General features: G+C 45.1%; 1 protein-coding gene across 1 annotated transcript in view; it reads left to right on the forward strand.

Annotated features, from left to right (window-relative positions):
* The window catches only part of lrp2b (low density lipoprotein receptor-related protein 2b), a 68,443-nt gene that overhangs the window by 30,654 nt on the left and 25,286 nt on the right, over nucleotides 1-12,503 (forward strand). Inside the window, exons 40-53 of the mRNA XM_088905944.1 lie at nucleotides 224-1,144; nucleotides 1,748-1,913; nucleotides 2,746-2,904; nucleotides 3,272-3,561; nucleotides 4,097-4,300; nucleotides 4,945-5,187; nucleotides 6,246-6,371; nucleotides 6,753-6,872; nucleotides 7,674-7,805; nucleotides 8,184-8,385; nucleotides 9,578-9,873; nucleotides 10,456-10,972; nucleotides 11,317-11,469; nucleotides 12,172-12,342. Coding sequence (XP_088762070.1) covers nucleotides 224-1,144; nucleotides 1,748-1,913; nucleotides 2,746-2,904; nucleotides 3,272-3,561; nucleotides 4,097-4,300; nucleotides 4,945-5,187; nucleotides 6,246-6,371; nucleotides 6,753-6,872; nucleotides 7,674-7,805; nucleotides 8,184-8,385; nucleotides 9,578-9,873; nucleotides 10,456-10,972; nucleotides 11,317-11,469; nucleotides 12,172-12,342 — 3,700 coding nt within the window. The remainder of the gene's footprint in view (nucleotides 1-223; nucleotides 1,145-1,747; nucleotides 1,914-2,745; nucleotides 2,905-3,271; nucleotides 3,562-4,096; nucleotides 4,301-4,944; nucleotides 5,188-6,245; nucleotides 6,372-6,752; nucleotides 6,873-7,673; nucleotides 7,806-8,183; nucleotides 8,386-9,577; nucleotides 9,874-10,455; nucleotides 10,973-11,316; nucleotides 11,470-12,171; nucleotides 12,343-12,503) is intronic.

Below are 12,503 nucleotides of genomic sequence, written 5' to 3' on the forward strand. Positions count from 1 at the left end.
TCTAATTTTTTTTTCTTCCAACAAATTCTGAAGGGGGTGGGGTGCGTATTTTTATGTGGAAGAGTGAAAGTGCATAAATATTCAGCCATTCATTTAAACATTAGATTAGATTAACACTTTGTCATTCCACATATGCTAGGCAAACTTATCTTGCTAAAATGTGAAATATGCTACCAAATTTATTTATCATGTAGAATTCTGTCTCTCCAATGTTTTCCTGCAGGTAATCTCTACTTCACCAATGCCTTCGAGACCCAGACCTACATTGAGGTTCTCCGACTGAACACCACGTACCGCCTGGTTCTGCTGAAGAGCAGTGTGGACAGGCCCTGCGACATTGCTGTCAGCCCACGCCTGCGCTACATATTCTGGACCGATGGGGGCCAGAAGCCCAAGATCGAGAGAGCATTCCTTGATGGAAGGAACAGGACAGTCCTGGCATCTGAGAGCCTGGCAACACCAAAAGGCCTGACGGTAGACTACACTAGTGACTACCTCTACTGGACTGATGACACCCTTGACCTGATCTCCTGCATGCGCTTCGATGGCACCCAGCGTCAGATCGTCCGTTTCGGCAGCCGCTACCCCTCTCCTTGTGGCATCTCTATTTTTGGCAACTATATGATCTGGGTGGACCGCAACCTACGAAGGGTGTACCAGGCCAGCAAGCAGCCAGGGAACTCCGATGCCCCGGAAGTGATCCGTGACAACCTCAGTGACCTGACAGATGTGACCGTCTTTGACGCCCATGTCCAGCCCCTCTCGGCCAACCTGGTGGGCTTTAATCCCTGCTTGGAAGACCATGGGCGATGCCAGCAGATCTGCTTTGCCCTGCCCGAGATCGCTCAGCCGCAGTGCGGGTGTGCCCATGGCACTCTCCTGAGCAATGGGGTGTCATGTGGGTATGGTCTGGACGAGTTCCTCATCTACACCACAGATTACTCGATCCACAGTGCCCGCCTGGATCCAGAAGACCACAGCCTGCCCTTTACCCCCGTCACACTGAGCTACAGTGTGGCCGCCCTGGACTTTGACTTCCAGGACAAGAGGATCTACTTTGCCCAGAGCAATGGCTATCGCTACAGCAAGATTGGATACTTCAGCACCACGTCCCCTTCCATCTCCCCAGTCATTGTGGAATCTGGTAAGCTAGGGGGAGCCCCCAAGCATCACTGTTTTTCTATTGTAGACATTGAGCCCAACAGAACAATGAACTATGAACAGTAGTCGGGTTCACATGGTCTTTTGAGCAGCAAGAGGAACCAGGTTTCCTCAAGAAGAATTTGAGGGAAAGTCGTATTCATTTCGGTATTAATTTTGTTTTGTTCTTCCAAAGAAAGGTGCACAGAGAGGTTCCTGCAGCTTTTTAATGAATAAATTGGATTTGCAAAGCACTAAGTCTGGTGGAAGACAGACCTTTGCAGTCAGTTCATTTATTGTACAAATTGTGTGTCTGGGATTATTAATCACCTTGGAAGTGTGCTAATAAGTCCTCTTGGGTCCAGTTTGTTCCTGATTAATAAAAAAGGCTTAAGCCGTGGAATGGGTTGCAGCAACGTTACACAGTCGATTTGTACAGCGTTAATGAAGCAAACTCGGGTCCACTTACCTAATGCTGAAGAGACAGCTAAGAGGAACCTCAGCCCTCTCTAGAGCTCTCAGGGGAGTCAGGGCTGTGGATGTCTTCAGTTGATTAAAAGTACTATAGAGTTTGAGTAAGCTACTTCTTCATCCTCCATCTCCTTAGATCTGAATGACCCGAAAGGACTAGCGTTCGACTGGATTAACAAGAGGATCTACTTCAGCGACTATTACAATAAGAGCATCCAGGCCATGGGACTGGATGGACAGAACCGAACCCACATTGCCCACGTCCTGGGCCCACAGGCCATTGTGTTGGATCCTTGCTATGGGTAAGCTACTCGACAACTAGACTGTACAAATGCTTAGTGCCCCTTTCTATGCTGCTTGCCATTTCAAAATGGTAGAACCTAAAAAGGCAGAGAAAATAGAAAATAAGCATTATTTCCATTGCTTAAAAAAAAGTGATATTGCTACCAAAAACACATTTGGACTTTTATGGGTTTTAAAGTTACTGGGGACGTTTTCGCCTTGAGCTTTACAAAACATCACTCATTGTGTAGCTATCATCCAGTTCTATGATTGATAGAGCCGTGCTGTTCTCCGAACCATTTCTCATTTAACCATTTTCACCATCTTGAAACTGGCATGCATACACACTACAAAAGTCTGAATAAACAACATTTGCAGTTGGTCTAGGCTCTAGGGTAGGTGATTCAAATGTACAAATACTGTAGGTAGATCGTGGTCTATCCAGTCCTGGGTATATCAACTAGAATACCCTGTAATCCAAAGAACCTACAGACTCAGATTCCACAATGACTATTGCTCATGAGCTGCATGCAGTCTCTTAAGCTGATCAGACCTCTCCTTGATTTCTTATGTGGTCCCTGATGTCCTCTACTAACCAGTTCCCACAATGATCTGTTGCAGGACCTGCTACCCTTTTACAGTGCATTTTACTACAATTTACTATTTTTAACATGTTACACTATTTTGTCATGGCATATCACCTTTATGTACTGTAATGTGATCGAAACCACTAAATAGAATAAAAGCTCAGTACCACTTCATGGATTGTAAGAAAATCCTTTTCAGAGTTCCATCTTTAGATTATTTTAAAGTACTTTCTTCTATGTGTGTGTCCCTTTGTGCACGCTGTAGGTACATGTACTGGACAGACTGGAGCTTCCCAGCGAAGATTGAGCGTGCCACCTTGGGGGGCAGTTTTAGGGTCTCCATCATCAACAGCAGTTTGTCTCGACCTAGTGGACTGTCCATTGATTATGAGGAGAGGATGCTTTACTGGGCAGATGCTTACCTGTATGTATGGAACTATTTACAATATGCACTAGCCTATAGAAACCCCTGCCAGATTCTGTCTTTCTTTATAAAGATCTAAAGTTGATGACAATTCTTAATTAGTATATAATGTAAGTCAGCTGTGATAGTGGTAGTTGTGGTAGTTCCTTTGCTTTTCCTCCATAGCTTGCTTTAAAATTGTCAGTGACAATCATGCACAGAATTGAAAAAAAGTAACCTGATTCAGGTATTAACATAGTATTCAGATTTGTTTGACCAAAATACTATGTTCAGAATTTAGGTTTAAAGAATGTCAGAATCCACACTCGTTCCTTTTCCTGTGTGTATATCTGGAAAAATCCAGAGTGAGAAGGGCATTGTGTTACAGGGATAAGATCGAACGCTCCTCGCTGACGGGTCAGGACAGAGAGGTGGTTGTGAGCAACCTGCACAGCCCCTTCGCCATGACCGTGTACCAGCAGCACATCTTCTGGACCACCTGGGACACTCGCAGCATCTACAGGGCTAACAAGGACGATGGCTCTGGAGTCACGGCAGTGATCCAGGATCTACTGTACAAGCCCAATGACATCCAGGTGGCAGCCCCTTCCAAGCAGGAGAGCTGCTCCAGTCCCTGTCAGAAGTTCAACGGGGGCTGCAGCCATGTCTGTGTACCGGGTGCGAGTCTCTGTTTTGTTTCTGGACAGCAGTGGAGGTGCTAGAGTTGAGGGATTCCGTTAATTTGGTCCAAATTACCAGTGAGCACCGCTTCTGCAAGTCCAGCCCATTATGGGACTTTTCCTGATTCTGATTCCTGATATTGATCATGATCGTGTTCCTGTACAGCATGGATTTTGCTAGTGCAGTCTGTGAAATCAATCTGCTTGATTCAATGTGTTTGAGTCTGTTCCAGCTAAGGGAAGGTCCCTGCTGAAAGCAATGTCTACCATTTAAGATCCAGCCACTGTGTTCTGTCTGACCTCATCAACAAACTGATTGCTGCTTCCTCTTGATCTAAACTAGAATCCCTGGAGCCCTGAGGAGGCCACATGTGACAATGGCCTCATTACTTTATCACTGTTTCATTTTCTCATCTATTTTTCTAAACTGTTACCCTCTTGTGTGTTGATAGTTCTCTGCAGTGCTGTGCATGCTTGGAGATTGGGACTTTCTACATAAGCTGTGATGACAATCTGTTCTTGTCTGCCTGCAGGACCCTCAGGCCCAGAGTGTCAGTGCCCCCTGGAGGGCAAGTGGTATCTGGCGAACAATGGCAAGGACTGTGTGCAGGACGAGGGCACCAGGTGTGCCCAGGGCCAGTTCACTTGTCTGAATGGCCGGTGCATTTCTCAGCGCTGGAAGTGCGATGGGTTCAATGACTGCCTCGATGGCTCAGATGAGTTGGAGAGAGTGTGCGGTAAGAGAGGCAGAGGGTGGATGACCTCTCACAAACCCTCAGCTACCCACTACGCTGTTAGGTGTTTCTATAGACAAGATCTTTCTGCTGTTTGAGGGACTATATTCCTGCAGAACCTTGTCACCTCCAAAATTATTGGCACCGTTGATAAAGATGCCAAAGAACAAAAAAGACTGAACAACATGGGTATTGAGCTCCATTATTATTTTTCAAGATATGGAATATGTTTTAATTCATTTATGATTCAATGGAAACAGACCAAATTACACACTTCTCAAATTTAAAAACGTTCCATCATATCGACTCCACTGTTTTCAGTCAATTGTGCGGTCCCCCAGTGCAGGGTTAACAAGAATGAGCCTTTTTCAATCATGTCTTACTAGATTGGAGAACACATTGGGTGGAATTTTTTATTCTTCCCCCATACAGTCTTTCCAGATCCTTGATATCCTTTGGCCTGAGCTTATTTATGGAGCACCCTCTTCGATTTACGCCACAGGTTTTTAATGGGATCGAAGTCTGAAAGAGTCATTGCAAAATTTTCTTTTCAGCAAGGAATAACCCTTTTTCTGGTTACTAAAAAGCAAAAAAAAAAACACTGTAGCTGGAGAATCCACTGAGCTGGGTATCCTCTTGTTCCCCAGCGTTCCACACCTGCTCCCCCATGGACTTCACGTGCGACAGCGGCCGCTGTGTGCCCCTGTCCTACGTCTGTGACTACGTGAACGACTGTGGGGACAACAGTGACGAGCAAGGCTGTCCTTTCCCCACCTGCGACCCCACCACGGAGTTCACGTGCAACAATGGCCGCTGCATCAACAAGCACTTCGTCTGCGACGGGTTCAACAACTGTCGCGACAACGCCACTTCTGACGAGAGGAACTGTCGTGAGTGTCCACGCTTTGAGGGTGGTTCACCTTGGTCACAACATGCTCCGTGCTGCTCTGCTTTTATCTTTCTTACTCTCTGCGGTGCATGGGCGACTGGGATTTCATCAGTGGGATATTGGTATTGATGTTGTGGTCAATTAACCATTTCTATGTGGATTTTGATGTGTGCCTGGGGTCCTTGTCTTGCTGGAAGATCCAGTTGTGGCCATGTTTTTTACAGTTTGTTGCCCACATTACACGCTAACTCTCGAGACAGGGAGATCCACCTACCATAGGAATACAAACAATGCTGACAATGAAGAAATAGAAACACACCAAGCAAACAGATGCTAGATAGAGGGGAATTATTACAGTTTCACTGCAGTGACATGTCCACAAGAATTCTCCCAAACACAAAGTTAGCATACAAGTAGTAGCATGTACTGGGGTGATTAATTTTCCTTTTCCTAACTGTCACGTATAGCTCTGAAAGGCATGGCAGTGACTTTGTTCCATATTACTGTTTTGTTTAGGCTAGTGGAACACTCCTAAAGTTGCTTTGGCATGCAAACAATCGTGATATGAACTATAGAGGCCATATTTACATGTTCTGGGAAGGGCAACCAGGATTTTGGCTAAATATCCTGGTACCAGAGTATGTGTGCTGGATGGCATTTTAGCGCTGTTTTCGTGATCATTTTAATTAACGCTACTGGCAAAATGCAACGGGCACAGATTGGTATTATTTTTTCTAAACCATTTACTGGATATTTACAAACCAGTGTTAACAAGCATGAAGTATAAGTGCCTATGATAAACCTATAGCATACAGGGTGCAGTCCATAGAGCTCAATCAGTATGAAAAATGGACAGCCACTGACTCCAGCAGACAGAAGAAGAAAGAAAAGGAGTCACATTCTAGTTGCAATTAAAGTGGGAGCAAACCTCATCGCACAGTTCAGTAGTTATAAATAAAGATCTGTACAGCAAACCTCGGCTCTTAACCTACACTACAGTACATAGAGTTTTCTGAAATCTGAAATGAACAGATATGTGATTCTTTGTTTCCCTCCCAGCGGACAGAACCTGCCCCTCAGGGACCATCAAGTGTGAGACCACCAACATCTGCATCTTCCCGAGCAGTCTGTGTGATGGCTACAACAACTGTGGAGACAACAGTGATGAGAACCCCATCTACTGCCGTGAGTTTTAGTTTGTTCCAGGCACCTCTTAGAGTAAAGCACAGCCTCAGTTTAATTATTTTCACTGGCAATGTGCCACAGGAAAGGTTTGGTATTTATTTTTTTTATCTGTTCATTGGATATTGTAATAATTAATGAAACCATCTGCATGAGGTATGCATTGCTAGCATTTGTGTGCAAATCTCTTTACAAACTCTTCCTTTCAAGACCAAAGAGATTTGGCACCTTGAATGTGTTTGTAAATTGAATACATCTGAGAGCAGGGATTTTTCTGTGTTGCTTTTCTTTGAATTCTACTCATTTTGTAATGGATAACCCAAGCTGAATGTTAATGTCTCAAAGTGACAGCTTACTGGAATGGAGTCTTCCCTCTTTCTGCAGATGAAAGGACCTGTGCACCTGATGAGCACAGGTGTGACTCTGGCAAATGTATCCCTTCCTACTGGGTGTGTGATAATGTCATTGACTGTCAGGATAGTTCAGATGAACCTCCTTCGTGTGGTAAGCCAGCACATGCACAGACCTATATAAACATCCACTGTAATAGACCATGGTAAAATTAGAGTGCATTTCAGTAAAGGTAAAACAGACCCCCTGGAAACTGTCAAGTCAAAGTAAATGGAAAGGAAATTGTACATAAAGGATATATCAGTTGCATAAATAAAGCATTCTCAATTTTTCATCTGCATATACTGCGTTATTGTTTGCCCTAAGTAGAGGGAAGTCTATCCCTGATTTTACAAACTGCTCGTTATCAAGTGCTTAACAGAATAGCCTCTCACGTAACAAATTGTACCTCCTCACAACCCATATCCAGGCTTGTAATGTGTTGTCCAAATTATCTGCTTTGTATAGTTTACAAGATATCCCATATTTGTACTTTCAGACTTCAGTAGTCCCTGACGATGAAATATTTTCAAAAATACACTCCACTTTTATTTATCTAAATTGATTGCAAAAAGTGTTTATTTATATAAATAATCAGTGTTTTCTATGAGCTGTGATGAAATGGCGTTCAGGGTGTGTACTGACTTGCACCCGTTGCTTGCCAGGATGGGCTCCGGCTTCCCTGCGAGGGTGCACCGGATAAAGCAGCTACAAAATGGGTGGATTTCATTCTACAAAACAAAATTCCAACTGAATGACCACTAAGACTATAGTGCATGGAGCTGCCATCTTGTAATGCCATTTTTGTTTTAAAACGATTAACACTTTAGGCACACACTGTAGGAGTGACTAACTCCACAATCGCTCCAACTTGTGCTAGATTTCCTCTCTCACCTGGTCTGTCTCTCCCTCTAGAGGACATTACCAGAACCTGCCACTCAGACCAGTTCACCTGTGTCAATGGGAACTGTGTCCCTGAGTCGCTGGTGTGCGATGGGAACAATGACTGTGGAGATGTGAGCGATGAGGCCCCTGAACTCCAGTGTGGTAAGGGAGGGGCGGGGAGAGGGAGTGAACTGTTTCATCATTGCTGGGTTTGCGATTTGCTCGTAGATCAAAGCTCAAGTTCAATACTTTATTACCATAACAGGTTGTGTGGAATTGGGTTTGGTGAGCTCATGCTATTAAAGCTCATGTAGTTAATGTTCTGCACAGCCAGTCCCACTTGCTTACTGATATGAGATATAGTTACCAGGTTCAATTTTGTGTGTTCGATGTTTTAACTCACTGAATCTGATTTGGTGTGACAAGAGTGTATAGCTTTGGGAAATTAATTGTTGAATTTACCCAGAGATGAGAAATTTTAAGATGGGTAAAAGAAGGGTCGGAATAGTTCCCATAAAACACGTGCCCTTCCTCTGGCAGAGCTGAGGACCTGCAGCCCGGATCAATTCACCTGCCCCCTGGCCTCGTCCCCCGGCCCTCGCTGTGTCCCGCTGGCCTGGGTGTGTGACGGAGACCGAGACTGTGCTGATGCTGCCGACGAGCTCCAGAACTGCCCCAACCGCACCTGCCACATGAACGAGTTCCGCTGTGCCAACGGGCTGTGTATTTTAATGGGCTTCCAGTGCGTTTGCCTTTTCTTCTCTGACATCTGATAATAGAATTAGAAGAGCCTTCTGCCTTGATCAGCTCAGCTGAGCACCCATATGGTGCTGCAGACTATGATGGTTCTATCAAGGTCACATATGGAAGTTTCTTTCCAACAAAAGGCGATCAAGCATCCAAATGTGGTTTTACCACACTTTGATGGGTATAAATTATATAAGATATAAGACTCCTATCATGTTACAAATGATGAAGAATGGTCTATGAGCCCCAAAACTGCAAAGAATGACATACCAGGGACTTTGTCTGCATTGGCTAAGATTTTGAAACAGTGGACAAATCCAAGTTGCAATAGACATTATATTGTTAATGAGTTAATGAGTTTTCTTTTTTGCTGTTGATTTCTCCATGATTTGACGTGAAGCTCTTGATTTCATACAACATGAAATGCTAGGTATTATTGTGATGTGTTGTGCTGTTATCTCCTCCCAGGTCTCTGTGGGAGAAAGGGAAAATTCTGCAACCAGCTTGAGCATGTGACCACAGGAATGCTTAGGACAATAATGTGATACAGAGGAACATTGTTCAAAAACATAAAGCTTGCAAATGATATGTGACCTTTGGGCTCATCTAGTTTGTTTAGTTTCTAGTTGGGAAGTGGGTCTCATACAGCCATGTTCTAAGAAAAAGTAATATAATCTTCAAGAACATGGTTGGGTAACTGCTGTTCGATTCCCACAACCCCTTGTCTGAAACAATGTCTCCTATTCTCAGTTTTAAATTTTCACATAGTTTCCTTTTATTGTGCTCTGTTGATTCTGAAGCAGTCCAGTGGGTTGACTTAAATGATTTAATACTTGAATCATGTCTCCTCATGGCCTTCTCTGTTTAACACTAAACAGATTCAGTTCTTCCAGCCTGTCTGTGCAGGACATTTCTTTGAGACAGGAATGTATGTCATTGCTGTTCTTTGGACTCATTCCAGATCCATGATATATGTTGCACACACAAGCGTATACCAACACACACGAAAGCATCGATCTTTATCCTTCCTGGTGCAAAGTTAAGGTAGCACAGACTATAAGAAATAAAGTAGGTCTTTAGATAAGAGAAAACCACTGCACCCAGGGAAGGCTCCTGAAACAAGAGTAGTTTTTGCACATCCCTCTGCGCAGTGGGTGTGACTGAAAGGGGCCTCTGTCTTGGCGCAGCTGTGACAGGGTGAACGACTGTGGGGACGGCAGTGACGAGCGTGGCTGCAAGTACCCCCCCTGCACCGAGCAGCAGTTCACCTGCCAGAACGGGGCCTGCATCAGCACTTCCTATGTCTGCGACGGGGAGTACGACTGCCTGGACCACTCGGACGAGCTGGACAGCCTGTGTCGCAGCCCCCAGCCCACCTGTGCCCCGGGGCAATTCCAGTGCCACTCCGGGGAATGTATCGACATTAACAAAGTTTGCAACCGGGAGAGGGACTGTCCTGATGACAGTGATGAGAAGGGCTGTGGTAAGGAGATGGAGACATTTCCTGCAAAACCTAACAAAGGCATTCACTTACTGTAGTACAGGGATACACTGTTTATACTGATCACGATGCATTTCATATACAGTAGATATGTTTAGACAGCGGAACCCTCTTCTTTACTGGAACCTGTCTTCAGTCAGTGTTTATGCACTTGAGCATTGATTTCCAACAGTCTGGCCCTATATACTGTATGTCACATTCCTCATGTAATACAGTAAGCAGGGTTTTGTAACACAGCATTTGTGCTTGAACTGTCCATGGGATATGTACAGTACTTAATTTACATTTAAACTCTATTATTGATCTTATTATTAGATACACTGTTCCCATTTCCTATTGTATATGAACATACAACTCTGTTTTGCTCTACATAGTGGGCTTTTAAACACCCATGGTATAAACATCAGCTATCTGCATGAGCATCTATGTTTGACCCTGCACAATTTACACGCCCAAGTTACCCAAGCAAGGCTGTTGGGGGTATGCGTACGGAATATATTGAACTGTATATAGATGAGTGTCCAAATCTAGTTGTTTAATAATGTTTCTCTCATCCTATAAAAGGTATTAATGAATGCACAAATCCAGCCGTCAGCCAGTGTGCCCAGACCTGCACAGACACCCTGACCAGCTACTATTGCTCCTGTCTGCCTGGGTACCGGCTCATGCCCGATGGCAAGGCCTGTGAGGACATCAATGAGTGCACTGAGACCCCCTGGGTGTGCAGCCAGATCTGCGAGAACGCAGTGGGCTCCTTCTTCTGCAAGTGCGCCCCAGGCTACATCCGAGAGCCAGACGGGCGCAGCTGCCGCCAGAACAGCGGCATCCAGCCCTACCTGCTCTACAGTAACCGCTACTACATCCGCAACCTCACCACCGATGGCAGCTCAATGTCTGTGGTGTTGCAGGGCCTCTCCAACGCTGTGGCCCTGGACTTTGACCACTACGAGCAGAGGCTGTACTGGATCGACTACGGGAGGGGGAAGATCGAACGCATGTTCTTCAATGGCACCGGCAGGGAGGATGTAATAGCCCACGATGTGCCTGAGGGAGAGGGGCTGGCTATCGACTGGGTGGGCAGGTATGTGGGGAGCAGCCCTTTGATTCTCTGTTCCCTTCACACTGCTTCTCAGGATCGGAGATGGATCCACACCGGAACCATTATCTCCAAATGCTCCCGAAGCACAGAGATCCGCAATGCTAAAGTGAGCAGTCTTGTTATAAGCACAATGTGGGTGTGGTGCAATGCCAGGCAACAGTTAGTTCAGTGTTAGTTAAGAGGGCTTTTATACGTCGTTCGTATGTACAATTTCCATAGTAAGAGAATTGCACTGGTGGGTTACTGTATGGGCTACCCAAAACATAAGGTCCAAGCTTGTTTATCAGCCATTCATGCCTCTCTGCCCCCTGACTTGCTTCTTACAGGAAGATGTACTGGGTAGATGCCAACCAAGATGCCCTGCATGTGTCTGAGCTGGACGGCCGGTTCCGAAAAAGGCTCCTGAGTGGCTGTCTACCCCCTAACAACACCTTCTGCTTTGCAAACCCCCGTGCAGTGGCGGTGAACCCAAAAGTGGGGTAAGAGAACAAGCAGCAGTTGTCTTGCAGTTGGCACACCTCTCAAACACCACCTCCAAGGTCAGGCTGATGATGAATCTAGACCACAGTGTGTCCATTATTCCGCGAAACAATGGGGTCAGTGCCTGAAAATGAACAGGAAAAAATTGGTCATATAGCCGGCTTTTACCACTGTATGTATTTCTACCTGTATTCAGGCCAGTGATTGTGTGGCAAACCTTTCTGTGAACTTAGTGCAAGTCTTTGACGCACTTGGTACAGTCACAATGTCCTAAAATTAAACTTGCATCATCATAAGCAACATATTAATTTAATTGTTGCACAAAATATTGCACGTGCAAGTGATCTCCAAGATCCTGTAAATCCAACAGTATAGTTTTTTTCAGCAGTGAAACTGTTTTTATAAAAAAAATAAACATCAGTGAGACAGCATTGAAGAAGAACAGCACTAATGAAGAAAGTGAAAATATACATCCTTACCAGCCGTTTTCATCAGCTTCCAACAGCAGAATCAAAACATCACAATGAACTATGTCATCAGAAAGACCTTCATGCTGACCAGAGAAGGTGGTGAGAGATGGTGCACTTCTGATGATCATGGAAAGCTTCTGCTTCAGCCACAAGGGGGCGATGCCTATGTGGAGTAGGCACAGGGAGCTGGAGAGTGATGTGTTCTGTTCTGTTTCCCGGTCTTCACATTAGGTGGCTCTACTGGACAGACTGGGGCAACAAGGCCTTTATTGGCAGGGTGGGCATGAATGGCAAGGAGGCATCAGCCATCATCACAACCAAGCTGGCGTGGCCAAAAGCCCTGACCATAGACTACACCACGGACAAGATTTTCTTTGCTGATGCCCATCTCGACTACTTGGAGTAAGACCAAGCAGCCCTTCCACACTTAAATCAGAAACCCAGGCTAGATTTTTCTCCAGTTGCTATTTTAACCATGAGTAATACCAGAGGGCCTTCTATGCAATGTAGCATTGAGGATGAACGTGGAGGAGAATGGTAGGAACACAGAGAATCTTTGGATT

This window comes from Atractosteus spatula, chromosome 26 (assembly GCF_055471065.1).
Source record: "Atractosteus spatula isolate fAtrSpa1 chromosome 26, fAtrSpa1.hap1, whole genome shotgun sequence".
Classification (NCBI taxonomy): domain Eukaryota; kingdom Metazoa; phylum Chordata; class Actinopteri; order Semionotiformes; family Lepisosteidae; genus Atractosteus; species Atractosteus spatula.